Genomic DNA, 13,128 nt, shown 5'->3' on the forward strand with positions numbered 1-13,128 from the left:
CATTCGATTAAACTTATCAATCCGGAGTTGTCCTGTTAAGTTTTTATATTGTTGTTCATGTTTTGTGTCGTAATGCCTTTTTATGTTATATTCTTTTAATGTCGACACAGTCTCTGAGCATATTAAGCATACAGCTTCATCTTTGACGAAACTGAAAAAATTATCAAATTTCCGCTTTTCTTGAAAATGCCTGTGCTCATCCGCAACCTTCCATTTTTTTGTTTGTTTTTCCGACATGCTATTATGGATTAAAAATTTGAAAGTAACAAAACTCTAATATTACCTTTTTGACAATAATATGGCACTCACGCCTTTCAAGAATTGCTAAAATTGCTAGTTAAAAGCATACCAGTCTGACTAATTGTGTGACACGTCACAAAAAATTGTTTCGGTTTAGTATGTACTACCATTTTATTATAATTAATTTTATAACAATATATGATGGGAGACAGTCGATAAAATAAATTCAATTTTAGAAATGCTTGGCAGGCCGCATAAACATGTTTAACGGGCCGCAAGCGGCCCACGGGCCTGCCGTACACATTTAAATGCTGAAATTATGTACGGTTACGTAGTATTACAAAAAAATGCTTGTGCAATCAAATGATCGCTTGCAATTAAATTCTGCATAAAGGGAAAAATTTTCTATGTGATGTTAGAGGTCTGTTCGTGTCATGTAAAAATGTTATTATCATAAATGTGCCTGCAGAATAAAATGATTTTAAAATCTCGCCATAAATTTTGTTATGTATCGACAGAAAAAGCAGAACATTTCCAATATGATTGATACTGCTTAAAACTATTGAAAAGTGGATGTGATAGTTGATAATTAATTGATGAAAAGTATATAATAAATTTTCTTATTATGCCCTCTATTCTATTATTGTTTTCTATTATTCACAAATTCAAAAAGTATTTAAAAAGTACATACTTTAATTGGTACTTGGTGAAAATTGCATTACAATTTTTCATCTATTCTATTATGTACAAATTTTTAAAGTTGAGCCGGGATATTGGGATATATACGCCCTTCCACTACTACCTGCTAGGGGAGATAATCAATATGCTGAAAAACGTATATGGCGATTTAATCCAATATCTCTTATACAGATGTCGATGGTTTTTAAGGTACAGGGTGTTGAAAGTTAAATTCTTATTTCGAAATTTCTTGATAATTTTGAAACTGTTTGTCCTATTAACATAAAATTTGGTAGTCTATGTTTCCGAGCATGAGAAATAAGAATTTGAGACTTATTTTGCTATTGCTCGTAGAGGGCGCTAGATACATACTGCTCGTTCGATAAATCTAGACATGACTATTTTGTCAGTTGAGCTATGGTGAGTTAAAACCACAAACCTGAAAGAGCTTTCAATTCCACACAAAAAAGGTAGTCTTGCTTAAATTGTCTAATAGAAAAAATTAATTAATCGGATCTTCGGTCAGCAGGATTAAAAGTAAAACAACTTTTTTCAAATAGCTAATATTTCAATTGTTGATTACAACCTTCTTCAGATAGAACTAACTACAACATTACCAACACCTTTCAATTTGTGGATAAATTTAGGGGCTATAGCCTTCCTCGGGATCATATTTTAATATCTTTAGATCTTGTTAGCCTTTTTACTGTCATTCCGTTGGATTTGGTTGACAGAATTGTTGAGGAAAAATGGCATTTAATTGCTAATCATTGTTCCTGGGACAAAGACACCTTTTTGCTTGGCTTGAAATTTATCTTTGATACTTCAATTTTCACCTTTGATAATGTAATTTACCATCAAATAGAGGGCACCCCTATGGACTCTAAAATATCGCCGGTTCTGGCTCTGATGATGATGGATTTCGCGTTGGATGAGATTTTGGTTAATAACAACTCGGATTTTCGCATCAGTTTTATCAAAAAGTATGTTCATGATTTGATCATTGGAATACATAAAGATGATATAGATTCATGTTGAATTTGTTTAACAGTTTTCATCCGAGCATTCAGTTCACAATTGAGATCGAAAAAGACAACTGTATTTCTTTCCTAGACACGAAAATGATAAGAAATGAAAATAATAGCAAATAATAAGCATAGAGTTGCGAATATCTGTGATAATCTGTTTTTAAAATAACATCTCAATTTTCTTAGAACAAATTTTGTCAACAATGGTTATCCTCGTAAATTGGTCAACAAACTTTTGTTTTCAACATATTCACACAATAATATCAACCAGATCGGTTTAACTAGTCCTGAATTAATTAATACAGAGCGTTTCACTTATAAAAAGCTTCCATACATAGGAAGGTTAAGTGACCAGTTAAAGAAAACGTTGAAATGTATTGATAACATAAGGATCATTGACTGTTGTGATAACAAATTAGGAAACCATTTTAGTAAACTTAAGCATAATACTGATGATAATTTTAGATTCAAATTGATTTATTGTGTTTCATGCAGGGGTTGTGATGGAAAGTATGTTGGTCAGACCAGTCAGTGGTTGAAGTGTAGAATCTCAAAACATGCAAGCGACTGCAGACTAAAAAAGTATAGTAATGCTTTATCCTAACACGTTTTGCCGCACTCCAAAACATGAATTTGATTTTCGGGATGTAAAAATCTTGGATTCAGAAAGTAATTATCATAATAGACTGTTCTTGAAGATGGTACACATCAATTATACACAGAATGCTATAAATTTTAAAACAGATACTCAGAACCTTAGCAACATTTATGCTTATTTGTTTGCCTTAGATAGGTTTAACCACAACAATTCAGCCAACTTACAAGGTTCTAGTCCTAACAACACCTCAACTTTCTCCAGTGATATATTTTTTTAGTTTCTTTAATTAGATCTTAATCAGATCCTCAAAAGTAGTGTAAGAATGCCGGTTCTAGAGCGGAAGTTGCTCCTGCTGCTCCTGCGGTGACGTCACGCCTCAATGTATTAGGTATAGGGGGGGATACCAACTAAAGTTTGGGGGAAAAAAATTAGGTTGGTATTAAAAGTAACTAGAGATCTAGGGATTTTTAGAAAATTAAATAGAAAAATTTAAATACAATGGCGCCACCTAGATTTGAGTGGTGTAAGTAGGACTGAGTTATGCGCACTCTGGTGTGTGGTGGATAAATAAAACACAAAATTAATAAATAAAAATTAATATTATATTTATTTTAAAACACAATTTCTTTTCTTCAAATTTTTTTTTACCATCAACCCTAATATATTTAAACATATTAAAGACACTGAACCTCTGATGATCGAAGATGCATCTTTCATCGCTGTGGTTGTTGTAGGTTGATCTTGTTTTGCGGAGGTTCCTCCTCCTTTCTTAGGATTTTTAACTTTAAAACTTACTTTAGGATCTGTCTTCAACCAGAGTAGTTGATAATGAAAATTATTTATTTTTCGAATATCAGCTGGAGATGATGTTAATGTAGTATGTAGTAGTAGTAATCTCTAAGGTTTCAGCTGAAGGTGATGCAGTAACTGCTACGGTTGTTTCTCCTTCTTCTTCTTCTCCGCTATCGCACAATGTTGTCGTAATAAAAAGAAAGAAGAGGAAGACCGTTGTACTTGAAATTGTACTAAACATTTTCTTTTATATCGTGATTTACGAACTAGAGGAATTAGCAGCGGTTAAAAACGAACTGAATCGGGTCTTTCGAGTGCGGCGGTTGTTGACGCGTTAGCGAATCGCAGGAAATATGCGGTAGAATATGTGCGAAGATTAGATAAGAGGAAACTCGCTCGCAGACGATGAATAAGAATAATACATTTAATAAAAAAAAAATAATATATTTAATGAATAAAATAAATTTACCTGACGAACTGTTACATTTTTAAAATTTAAATTTGCTGAGCGTTTAAAGGCGTGCCTCCCGTCGGCGTCGCTTGAATGCGCATGCTCAGGAAATTAGGAATATTTCTAATAAAATTTCAGCCAACTTAAATACGACTAACTTTATTTTGTTTACATAAAAATCCAGTTCATCTACTTTATTAAAACATAATGTTATTGACATAGAGTTGTTTACAAACTGATCTATATTTGATTAATCATACCAGTTAAAGGAACATATTTGAAAACTCTATCATGTAAGATTAAACAGTAGAGCGAAGTAGCATTAGGTATCTCTTCACTCGTTTCAAATTCAATGCGAATATCAACGGTTCCAACATTTAAAATATCATTTTGCCGTGAACAATCAACTACAATAATCGGTGTATGTGCTAAAAATGTATCTCTGTTAAACATTGGTTCTGCAAGTTCTCGATCGTAATAGGTTTTTGCGAAATTACAATACATTTCATATAAAACTGCAATTTGACCTGTCTTAAAATTTAAATTTAAAGCTTCATAGGGATATTTCTCACTATTTAAAAACACTTTCATATCTGTTAAATTACAGTGGTCAAATTGTGATGCAGAACGTAACGGATTATCTTTTCTATTGATTTGAAACCCTAATATAAAGTATCTGGGTTTTTCTAATTGAGTAGATGTTTTAATTGTCCATGTGTGTTGTCTACTTTTTGGTAATGATGGGTATTCATGTAAATCAAATGATCTAAATCCCATGTCTAATTCAATTCCTTGTTCAATGTACTCTAAAAGTTTTAAACGTTCAACATCGGCTACAGAAACATGAGGGACTTTCCATACTATTTTATTAATAGTAATTATCACATTAGGTAAAAGACTTTCGATAACATTCTTGTCTGAATTACTGCGTACTAAAACTAATTCTTGACGGAGATTTATCAAAATTTTGTTATAATCTTCTGCGAAACCAAGAAAATATTTCAAGGGAACACAAAAATCAAAATGTCCTGTATTTTCATTTACTTTAACATTTGGATATTCGAAACCTGCGTTAGAGGCATGATAGTATTCCGATCTTGTTAATGAGCAAAGATTTTTTAATGTGCTAGCTATTCCTGGATTTCTTACTCTGTCAATTACGTTCCCTCCACATTCAAATCGTACTTCACTAAACATATGAGCGATCGGATTTACTGATAATTTTGAATCTTTATCAACGGTTCCGTCATCTTTCAATAGTTTCCCTTGTACGTAAATAAAAGATTGACTTGGTAACGTGTAAACGTCCTGTTGTTGAATTGCAATACGAATTTCATCGCTATTGTTAAACGAATTTGATGAGTATGGTAAATGATTATGATACTGAATCCGTACGAGTGAATTATCAAATTCTACTTTATCCGAGACGTTTAAGATACTCATATTGAATATTATTTTATTAATTGTAAACCTAATGATTCAAGAAATTGTTTGTTTTGAGGTGTTAACTGTTTCACAGTGTGAGGAGAACTAAAAGTATTGGTTTGATTTCGTGGGTTTATATAACCTTTCACCTTAAGAACCATTATTACTAGAGAGCTTTAAATGTAGTCTTATCTTGATGACTTCTCCTCTGAAATTGACCAACACTCCGTTTTGATCAACTATTTTAAGGGTAATATTATTAATTATTTGTGTATTCAAAGGCATATATATTAAATTGTGGGGAGTTTCTGATATTTTATAACCTTTAGGTACTGTAGGGAAAAATGAGTAGATAGTGTGCGCAGGTATGTCGTTGTGATAAGCTCCATGAGTTATGCTACATAGTACTTGTATAGAATTTACTTTAAATATATCTACAATATTGCGAGCTCTATGCGGGGATTTTATTGGATCCAGTACATCTGTTTTATTAAATCCTAATATTGTTGAGATGGAGTTGTTTATATTAAAATCAATAGTTTTGTTACATGTGATCACTGCTTGTAGCGTATCCTCATTTGCTTGTAGGCTAAAGGTCACACCATTAATATTCTTTTCTTTAAGTTGTTTATTAATAGCATTCGAAATGTGTATTAATTCATAAGATCCTGTTGGTAGTGCTATCAATACATTATCTATTTTTAAGCAATTGTTTGTTTCATCAATATTTGGAATTGAGTTGTAACCATCAAAGCTTACAAGTGCCAGTTCATATTGATAATTAGGATTCAGTTCTATTGCAGGGTGGTAATTTGCTGTTAGAACAGATGTTTTTCCTACTAAATCAAACGTCCACATCCTTTGATTGTTGAAGCTATAATGCGTCCGATAGTAAGAAATTTAAACATAAATAACCACAATTACTTGTGTTATAGGTTTGATATTGATGGTGATTATATTTAATAATTACATTATTTCCAGCACTCTTGAAATAGTTCACAATTTCTTTACTTGGTTTTAAATTACCAAAACTATCAAAATAAGTAATTATATTTCCTTTCTTAATATAGGCTGTCCAATGAGTGCCAGGCCCTTTCACACTATCCAAGTTAATAATACCTCTTTCATTATTATTAATACGTATAGGCAATTTATCTCGCATGAATATCCCTCTAAACTCTGGTATTCCCAATATTTTTACATAACGCATCAAGTCAACGTTTGTTAGCGCTTTCTGCTGTTGTATGGTTTTTCTTGGCGTGTCTTTAAAAAAACACCTAATCCTTTTTTATATGGTTTTAAATATAGACCTTTACCTAAAGCTATTGATTCCATCGTTTGATTATGTCTTTGACTTTCCTTGAGGGCCGTTTGTGCTTGCTTCGCTTTATTGACAGCACTTATAACGGAAGCAGTGCCACCTGCTAAAGCTCCTAATGCACTTAAACCAGCAAAAATTGGAATGAGCGGAAGGATACCACCGCTTTTCGGAATTGTAATAATTCTAGAACGAGGTTTCTTTTTGACAATACCTTTTACGGCACGTAAAGCTAACTTTGCAGCAGATTTCAAATCATTAGTGCTTGACTCTTTTAATTTTATTTTAGCATTTTTAACGGCTCTATTAAAAGAAATGGCTTTTCCACTGGCTCTTTTCTTCATGATCATCCAATCACTTCAATGGTCAACAGACAAATGAATATTATATGTTCAGATTCAGACTTATATAGGAGTCAGTTATACCATAAACATGAAAGTGATAAAACAATCTTACACATTAAATATTGATGATATTGATAATCACTTCAATGGTCAACAGACAAATTAGAACATTATATATTCAAAATCAAACTGATATAAGAGTTAGTTATACAATAAACATGAAAATGATAAAACAACCTTACACATTAAATGTTGATGATGTAACAATACAATTTAATAATAATAATCAATCACCTCAAAACAAAAAGCATAGTTATTTATTTCCAAATAATCTACGTTGCATAATATCCGGACCTTCTAACTCTGGTAAAACAAATCTGATAATTAGCTTATTACAGGATCCTAATGGACTATCCTTTAAAAATGTGTATGTGTATTCAAAGTCATTGTATCAAAGCAAATATGAATATTTGAGAAAATTACTACAGCCTATAAAAGGTTTAGGATATTATGAGTATAGCAGTAGTGATGACATAATGCATCCTTCCAAAGCGAATGAAGATTCGGTTTTTATATTTGATGATGTAGCATGCGATAAACAATCAATTATTCGTGATTATTTTTGTATGGGACGACATAAGGCAATAGACAGTTTTTATTTATGTCAGAGTTACACGCATATTCCAAAGCATTTAATACGTGATAATGCAAACTTTTTAATACTTTTCAAACAAGATGATCTAAATTTAAGACATATTTATAACGATCATGTAATACCCGATATGAAATTCAACGTCTTTAAGAAAATGTGTTCAATGTGTTGGAGAGATAGATTCGGATTTTTTGTAATCAGTAAGGAGGACGATATGAACAATGGTAGATATCGTAATGGGTTTCATTACTATATAAAACTGTGATTGTGTATGTTTCTATATCAGTCATGTTAGTGATACGAACAGGTGGAGAGCTGCATTTACCCGGCTATCAGTTCTGTGGACCTGGGACAAATCTCATGAAACGCTTAGCACGTGGAGATCCTGGCATTAATGACCTTGATAGAGCATGTAAACGTCATGATTTAGCCTATACACAATACACAGATTTACACAATCGGCATATAGCAGATAAAGTATTAGCTGCAGAAGCATGGAAAAGAGTATTAGCGAAAGATTCTTCGATTGGTGAAAAAGCTAACGCATGGTTTGTTACTAACGCGATGAAAGTAAAACAAAAGTTGGGTTTCGGATTGGAGAATCCGAAAAAGTATCGGTGTTTCAGCCGATAAATGCGGTTGGTCGGATAAAACGGATTGGTTAAAACCGGTCGGATAAAACGGATCGGTTAAAACCGGCCAGATAAAACGGATCGGTTAAAACCGGTCGGATAAAACAGATCAGTTAAAGCCGACTTGAACAGTTCTAATAAAACTCTACAGTAAGCACATGCATTAGTCAGTAAGTGTTCATTCATTGTACAGAAAACATGGATTCAAAACAATTAACACGAAAGCTTATTAAAACAAGAGAAAATGTGAAAAAGAAATTCGATAAATTAAAATCAAGCAAACATAAATCTGAACATTTGCTTCAACAGCAATATAAAGCAGTAACAACCCCTTTAGAAAAAATAATTTCCACAATTAAACATCCTATTAAAGTTAAGAAGGGAGAGGAGGAGGACGAAGAGGAGGAGGAAGAGCTTAAATCGGAGGAAGTTAAAGAAGAAGAATTTAAAACAGTAATACCTACAAAGAAAAGAAGAGTATCAAAAGCAGTACAAGCATCACGTCTACCAGAACTTCATCAACAACAACAACAACAACAAGCGCCTCAATCACCAACAATATCAATATTAAGCGATGACGATGACGATGTTTTTGCAACATCTCCATCACCACCACCACAACCAACGCAAACATCACCACCTGCAGCAGCAGCAGCAGCGACAGCAGCAGATGAATCTCCATTACCAGAAACTATGAATATTCCTGAAGAATCATTTTTCTTATACTTGGAACAATTTGCTCCTCTAACAAGATCCTACATTGAGGGTTATGTAAGAGATGATAACAATGAATTCGATTCTAGCAACAAGGGAGTTCGTGTTAATATTTTAACTGATAAATATTACATTGGAGATAGTGAAATATCCTTTAGTAGTAAAACGAATGATATAACCATTGCAAATAAAACTTATAAGGGTACGAAAGGTCTGTATGAGCTAATTTTCAAGAGGGAACCAGAACAATATACTAGTGACGATCAAAAGAATTACGTTGAAATACTAAAAACAACAGCAGCATTAAACAAAAACCAAGATAAAAGCAAACAAATTATGGGTGACAAGTCGGACAAGTATCGTCAAATAATTGCACCTGTTTTAAATGCAACGGAAGGAGTTGTACGACGGAGCAGAGTAAAAAGCGTTCCTGTTCGTATGAGAACTGGTGAAGGTCTCATGCAGCAGCAGCAGTACAATAATCAACGGTCAAATTTTATTTATTGGGATGATCCTAATGAATTAGTAAATAGATTAAAACTTTTAATAGCCTCTCAGCTTGCCGGTAATAGGTCACATGGTAATGAAATTAATTGTATTACAGAAGAGTTACGAGAAGCTCATATAATTGTATAAACCTACAATACATTCATCATTTTAGTTATGACTATCCACAAGTTCGGACATCATATTTCTTCCTCCTCCTCCGCCTCCTCAGTAGAACATAACCATTATTCTTATTTGAATATTTCTTTGACTGGTGGGAAAGCTGGACATAGTTATGCGCTGAGTAATTTAAAAATATATTATATTTTTCCTATTGAATCAGGAGAAATTTACTCTATCACTATTGAGCCATCGGACACCACTTTTATAGTAAACAATAGGATTTATGATAGCTCAAATGGGAAGGGTATCAAATTGAAGAAAGGTGATAGATTAAGATTTATTCCATCTCCTACTGCGACGATTAATACACTGTTTGTTGAAATCGTAGTAACATGTCCTCTGATATTAAAAGAAAATTAGCTGAAGAACTTCATAAACCTGCTCGAATACATTTTAAAAGGAGACATGTACTTACTAAAGGGATAAATGATTTATACCAGGCTGATTTAGTAGAGATGATACCCTATGCACGACAAAATAGTGGTTATCGTTATATACTCGTTGTAATTGATGTCTTTAGCAAATATGCATGGGCTGTTCCGGTAAAAACTAAATCGGGTAAAGATGTTACTAAAGCAATGAAAAGTATTTTAAAGGATGCAAACGTACCAAAAAACCTTCAAACCGATCAAGGAAAAGAGTTTTATAATAAAGATTTTATCTCACTTATGAGTAAATTAAAAATTAATCATTACTCTACGTTTAGCTCATTAAAAGCATCTATCGTTGAATGTTTAAATAGAACTTTAAAAGGTTTAATGTGGAAAGAATTTAGTGTGCAGGGATCTTTTAAGTGGTTAAATTTATTACCGCAAATTTTATTAACATATAATACCCGCAAGCATTCCACTACAGGCATGAAACCAATAGAGGCGGATGAGGAAAAGCTATTGCGTACTGTTTATAATAGGAAAATACATTATCAAAATCAAACATTACCCATAAAATTTCGTTTGAATGACTTTGTAAGAATATCGAAACATCGTGGTGTGTTCACCAAAGGGTATACTCCTAACTGGAGCAATGAAGTTTTTAAAATTGTTAAGATTCAATATAGTAATCCAGTGACGTATTTATTACAAGATTTGAAAGGTGATAACATTAAAGGAGCTTTCTACACTGAAGAATTACAACGGACTCATTATCCTGACATACAGTTGATTGAAAAGATTCTAAAACGGAAAGGAAACAGAATGTACGTCAAGTGGTTTGGAATAGATGAAAGAAGTTGGATTAAGAAATCAGATATTGTGTAGTAGTATGTAGATTTTTTTAAATAAAACAATTTTTGTAATATGTTATCTGACCCTTATTTTAGTAGTATACTTATCTCCTTCAAATCATATATTTTGTTTAAACATTTCTTTTGTGCATCAACGTTTCCCAAGTATTTTGCGATAAGCATTCTCAGTAAATAAGTAAGTATGTTCCATGGGGTTATGAGACTGGTTGTTGTAGTAGTAGTGGTGGTGGTGGTGGGGATAGAATTTAATTCAACCATACATAACATTTAACTTATATGCACGTTTTATACAACTATATATTAAAACTAAAATAATTAATACAATGTATTTTATTATGTTTAATTTATTCATTCATTTTTAACAATTTTTCACGCAATATTTTGTCAAGAATTCGTTCAATTTCTTTAATACGTCTTTGAAATCGTTGTCTATCAATTACCGCCTCTAACCATTCCCGCCCGCTTCTTGCTCTTTTATGTACATCATCACGCTCTACTTCATAAATCTCAATCTCCTCCTTAAATCGAACCGATTTCATATTTATTCGAGTTTAAACACGTCATATATATTATTTGCATTGAGCCTGTCGATCTAGATAGCCTCATTCAAATTTCCCGCCAAAAGGTGGTTCTTGGAGAATGCTGCGCTCTGATTGATCGAATTTAAAATGTTGGCGTAGCCAGAACCTCGAAAGGAGATAGTGGTGGGGATAAAAAGGATACTTTTGAACCCCAATGTTAAATCTTATGGGATTTTGGTCCAGAACGCCTATAGCTATAAGCGCGCTATTTATCGCTCAACAGATGTGCGTTCCACTGTCTACCGCCTGCTAAGGTAAAAACCTATTACGATCGAGAACTTGCAGAACCAATGTTTAACAGAGATACATTGATTGTTCACGGCAAAATGATATTTTAAATGTTGGAACCGTTGATATTCGCATTGAATTTGAAACGAGTGAAGAGATACCTAATGCTACTTCGCTCTACTGTTTAATCTTACATGATAGAGTTTTCAAATATGTTCCTTTAACTGGTATGATTAATCAAATATAGATCAGTTTGTAAACAACTCTATGTCAATAACATTATGTTTTAATAAAGTAGCTGAACTGAATTTTTATATAAACAAAATAAAGTTAGTCGTATTTAAGTTGGCTGAAATTTTATTAGAAATATTCCTAATTTCCTGCGCATGCGCATTCAAGCGACGCTGACGGGAGGCACGCCTTTAAACGCTCAGCATATTTAAATTTTAAAAATATAACAGTCCGTCAGGTAAATTTATTTTATTCATTAAATATATTATTTTTTTTTATTAAATGTATTATTCTTATTCATCATCTGCGAGCGAGTTTCCTCTTATCTAATCTTCGCACATTTCCTACCGCATATTTCCTGCGATTCGTTAACGCGTCAACAACCGCCGCACTCGAAAGACCCGATTCAGTTCGTTTTTAACCGCTGCTAATTCGTCTAGTTCGTAAATCACGATATAAAAGAAAATGTTTAGTACAATTTACAACGTCAAAGTACAACGGTCTTCCTCTTCTTTCTTTTTATTACGACAACATTGTGCGATAGCGGAGAAGAAGAAGAAGGAGAAACAACCGTAGCAGTTACTGCATCACCTTCAGCTGAAACCTTAGAGATTACTACTACTACATACTACATTAGCATCATCTCCAGCTGATATTCGAAAAATAAATAATTTTCATTATCAACTACTCCGGTTGAAGACAGATCCTAAAGTAAGTTTCAAAGTTAAAAATCCTAAGAAAGGAGGAGGAACCTCCGCAAAACAAGATCAACCTACAACAACCACAGCGATGAAAGATGCATCTTCGATCATCAGAGGTTCAGTGTCTTTAATATGTTTAAATATATTAGGGTTAATTGTGTTTTAAAATAAATATAATATTAATTTTTATTTATTAATTTTGTGTTTTATTTATCCACCACACACCAGAGTGCGCATAACTCAGTCCTACTTACACCACTCAAATCTAGGTGGCGCCATTGTATTTAAATTTTTCTATTTAATTTTCTAAAAATCCCTAGATCTCTAGTTACTTTTAATACCAACCTAATTTTTTTTCCCCCAAACTTTAGTTGGTATCCCCCCCTATACCTAATACATTGAGGCGTGACGTCACCGCAGGAGCAGCAGGAGCAACTTCCGCTCTAGAACCGGCATTCTTACACTACTCTCAAATACATCAATTATTCCTCTGCTTGTTGAAAACTCTAAAGATTTCTTGAGGGCCATTTCGTCAAATGCTTTCTATTTTCAAGGCTAACAATCTAAACAATAGTTTGCTGTGGCCTGGGTAAAATGTGTACT

At 32.9% G+C, this 13,128-nt stretch overlaps 2 protein-coding genes across 2 annotated transcripts in view; one reads left to right on the plus strand and one right to left on the minus strand.

Moving 5' to 3' along the window:
• The window catches only part of LOC139431901 (ras-related and estrogen-regulated growth inhibitor-like), an 82,441-nt gene that overhangs the window by 21,947 nt on the left and 47,366 nt on the right, over positions 1–13,128 (plus strand). The window lies entirely within an intron of this gene.
• On the minus strand, positions 4,028–5,230 carry LOC139432071 (uncharacterized). The gene has a single exon (XM_071200408.1). The coding sequence runs from the start codon at positions 5,228–5,230 to the stop codon at positions 4,028–4,030; it is 1,203 nt and encodes a 400-aa protein (XP_071056509.1).

The sequence above is a fragment of the Onthophagus taurus genome, chromosome 11 (assembly GCF_036711975.1).
Source record: "Onthophagus taurus isolate NC chromosome 11, IU_Otau_3.0, whole genome shotgun sequence".
Taxonomy (NCBI): Eukaryota; Metazoa; Arthropoda; class Insecta; order Coleoptera; family Scarabaeidae; genus Onthophagus; species Onthophagus taurus.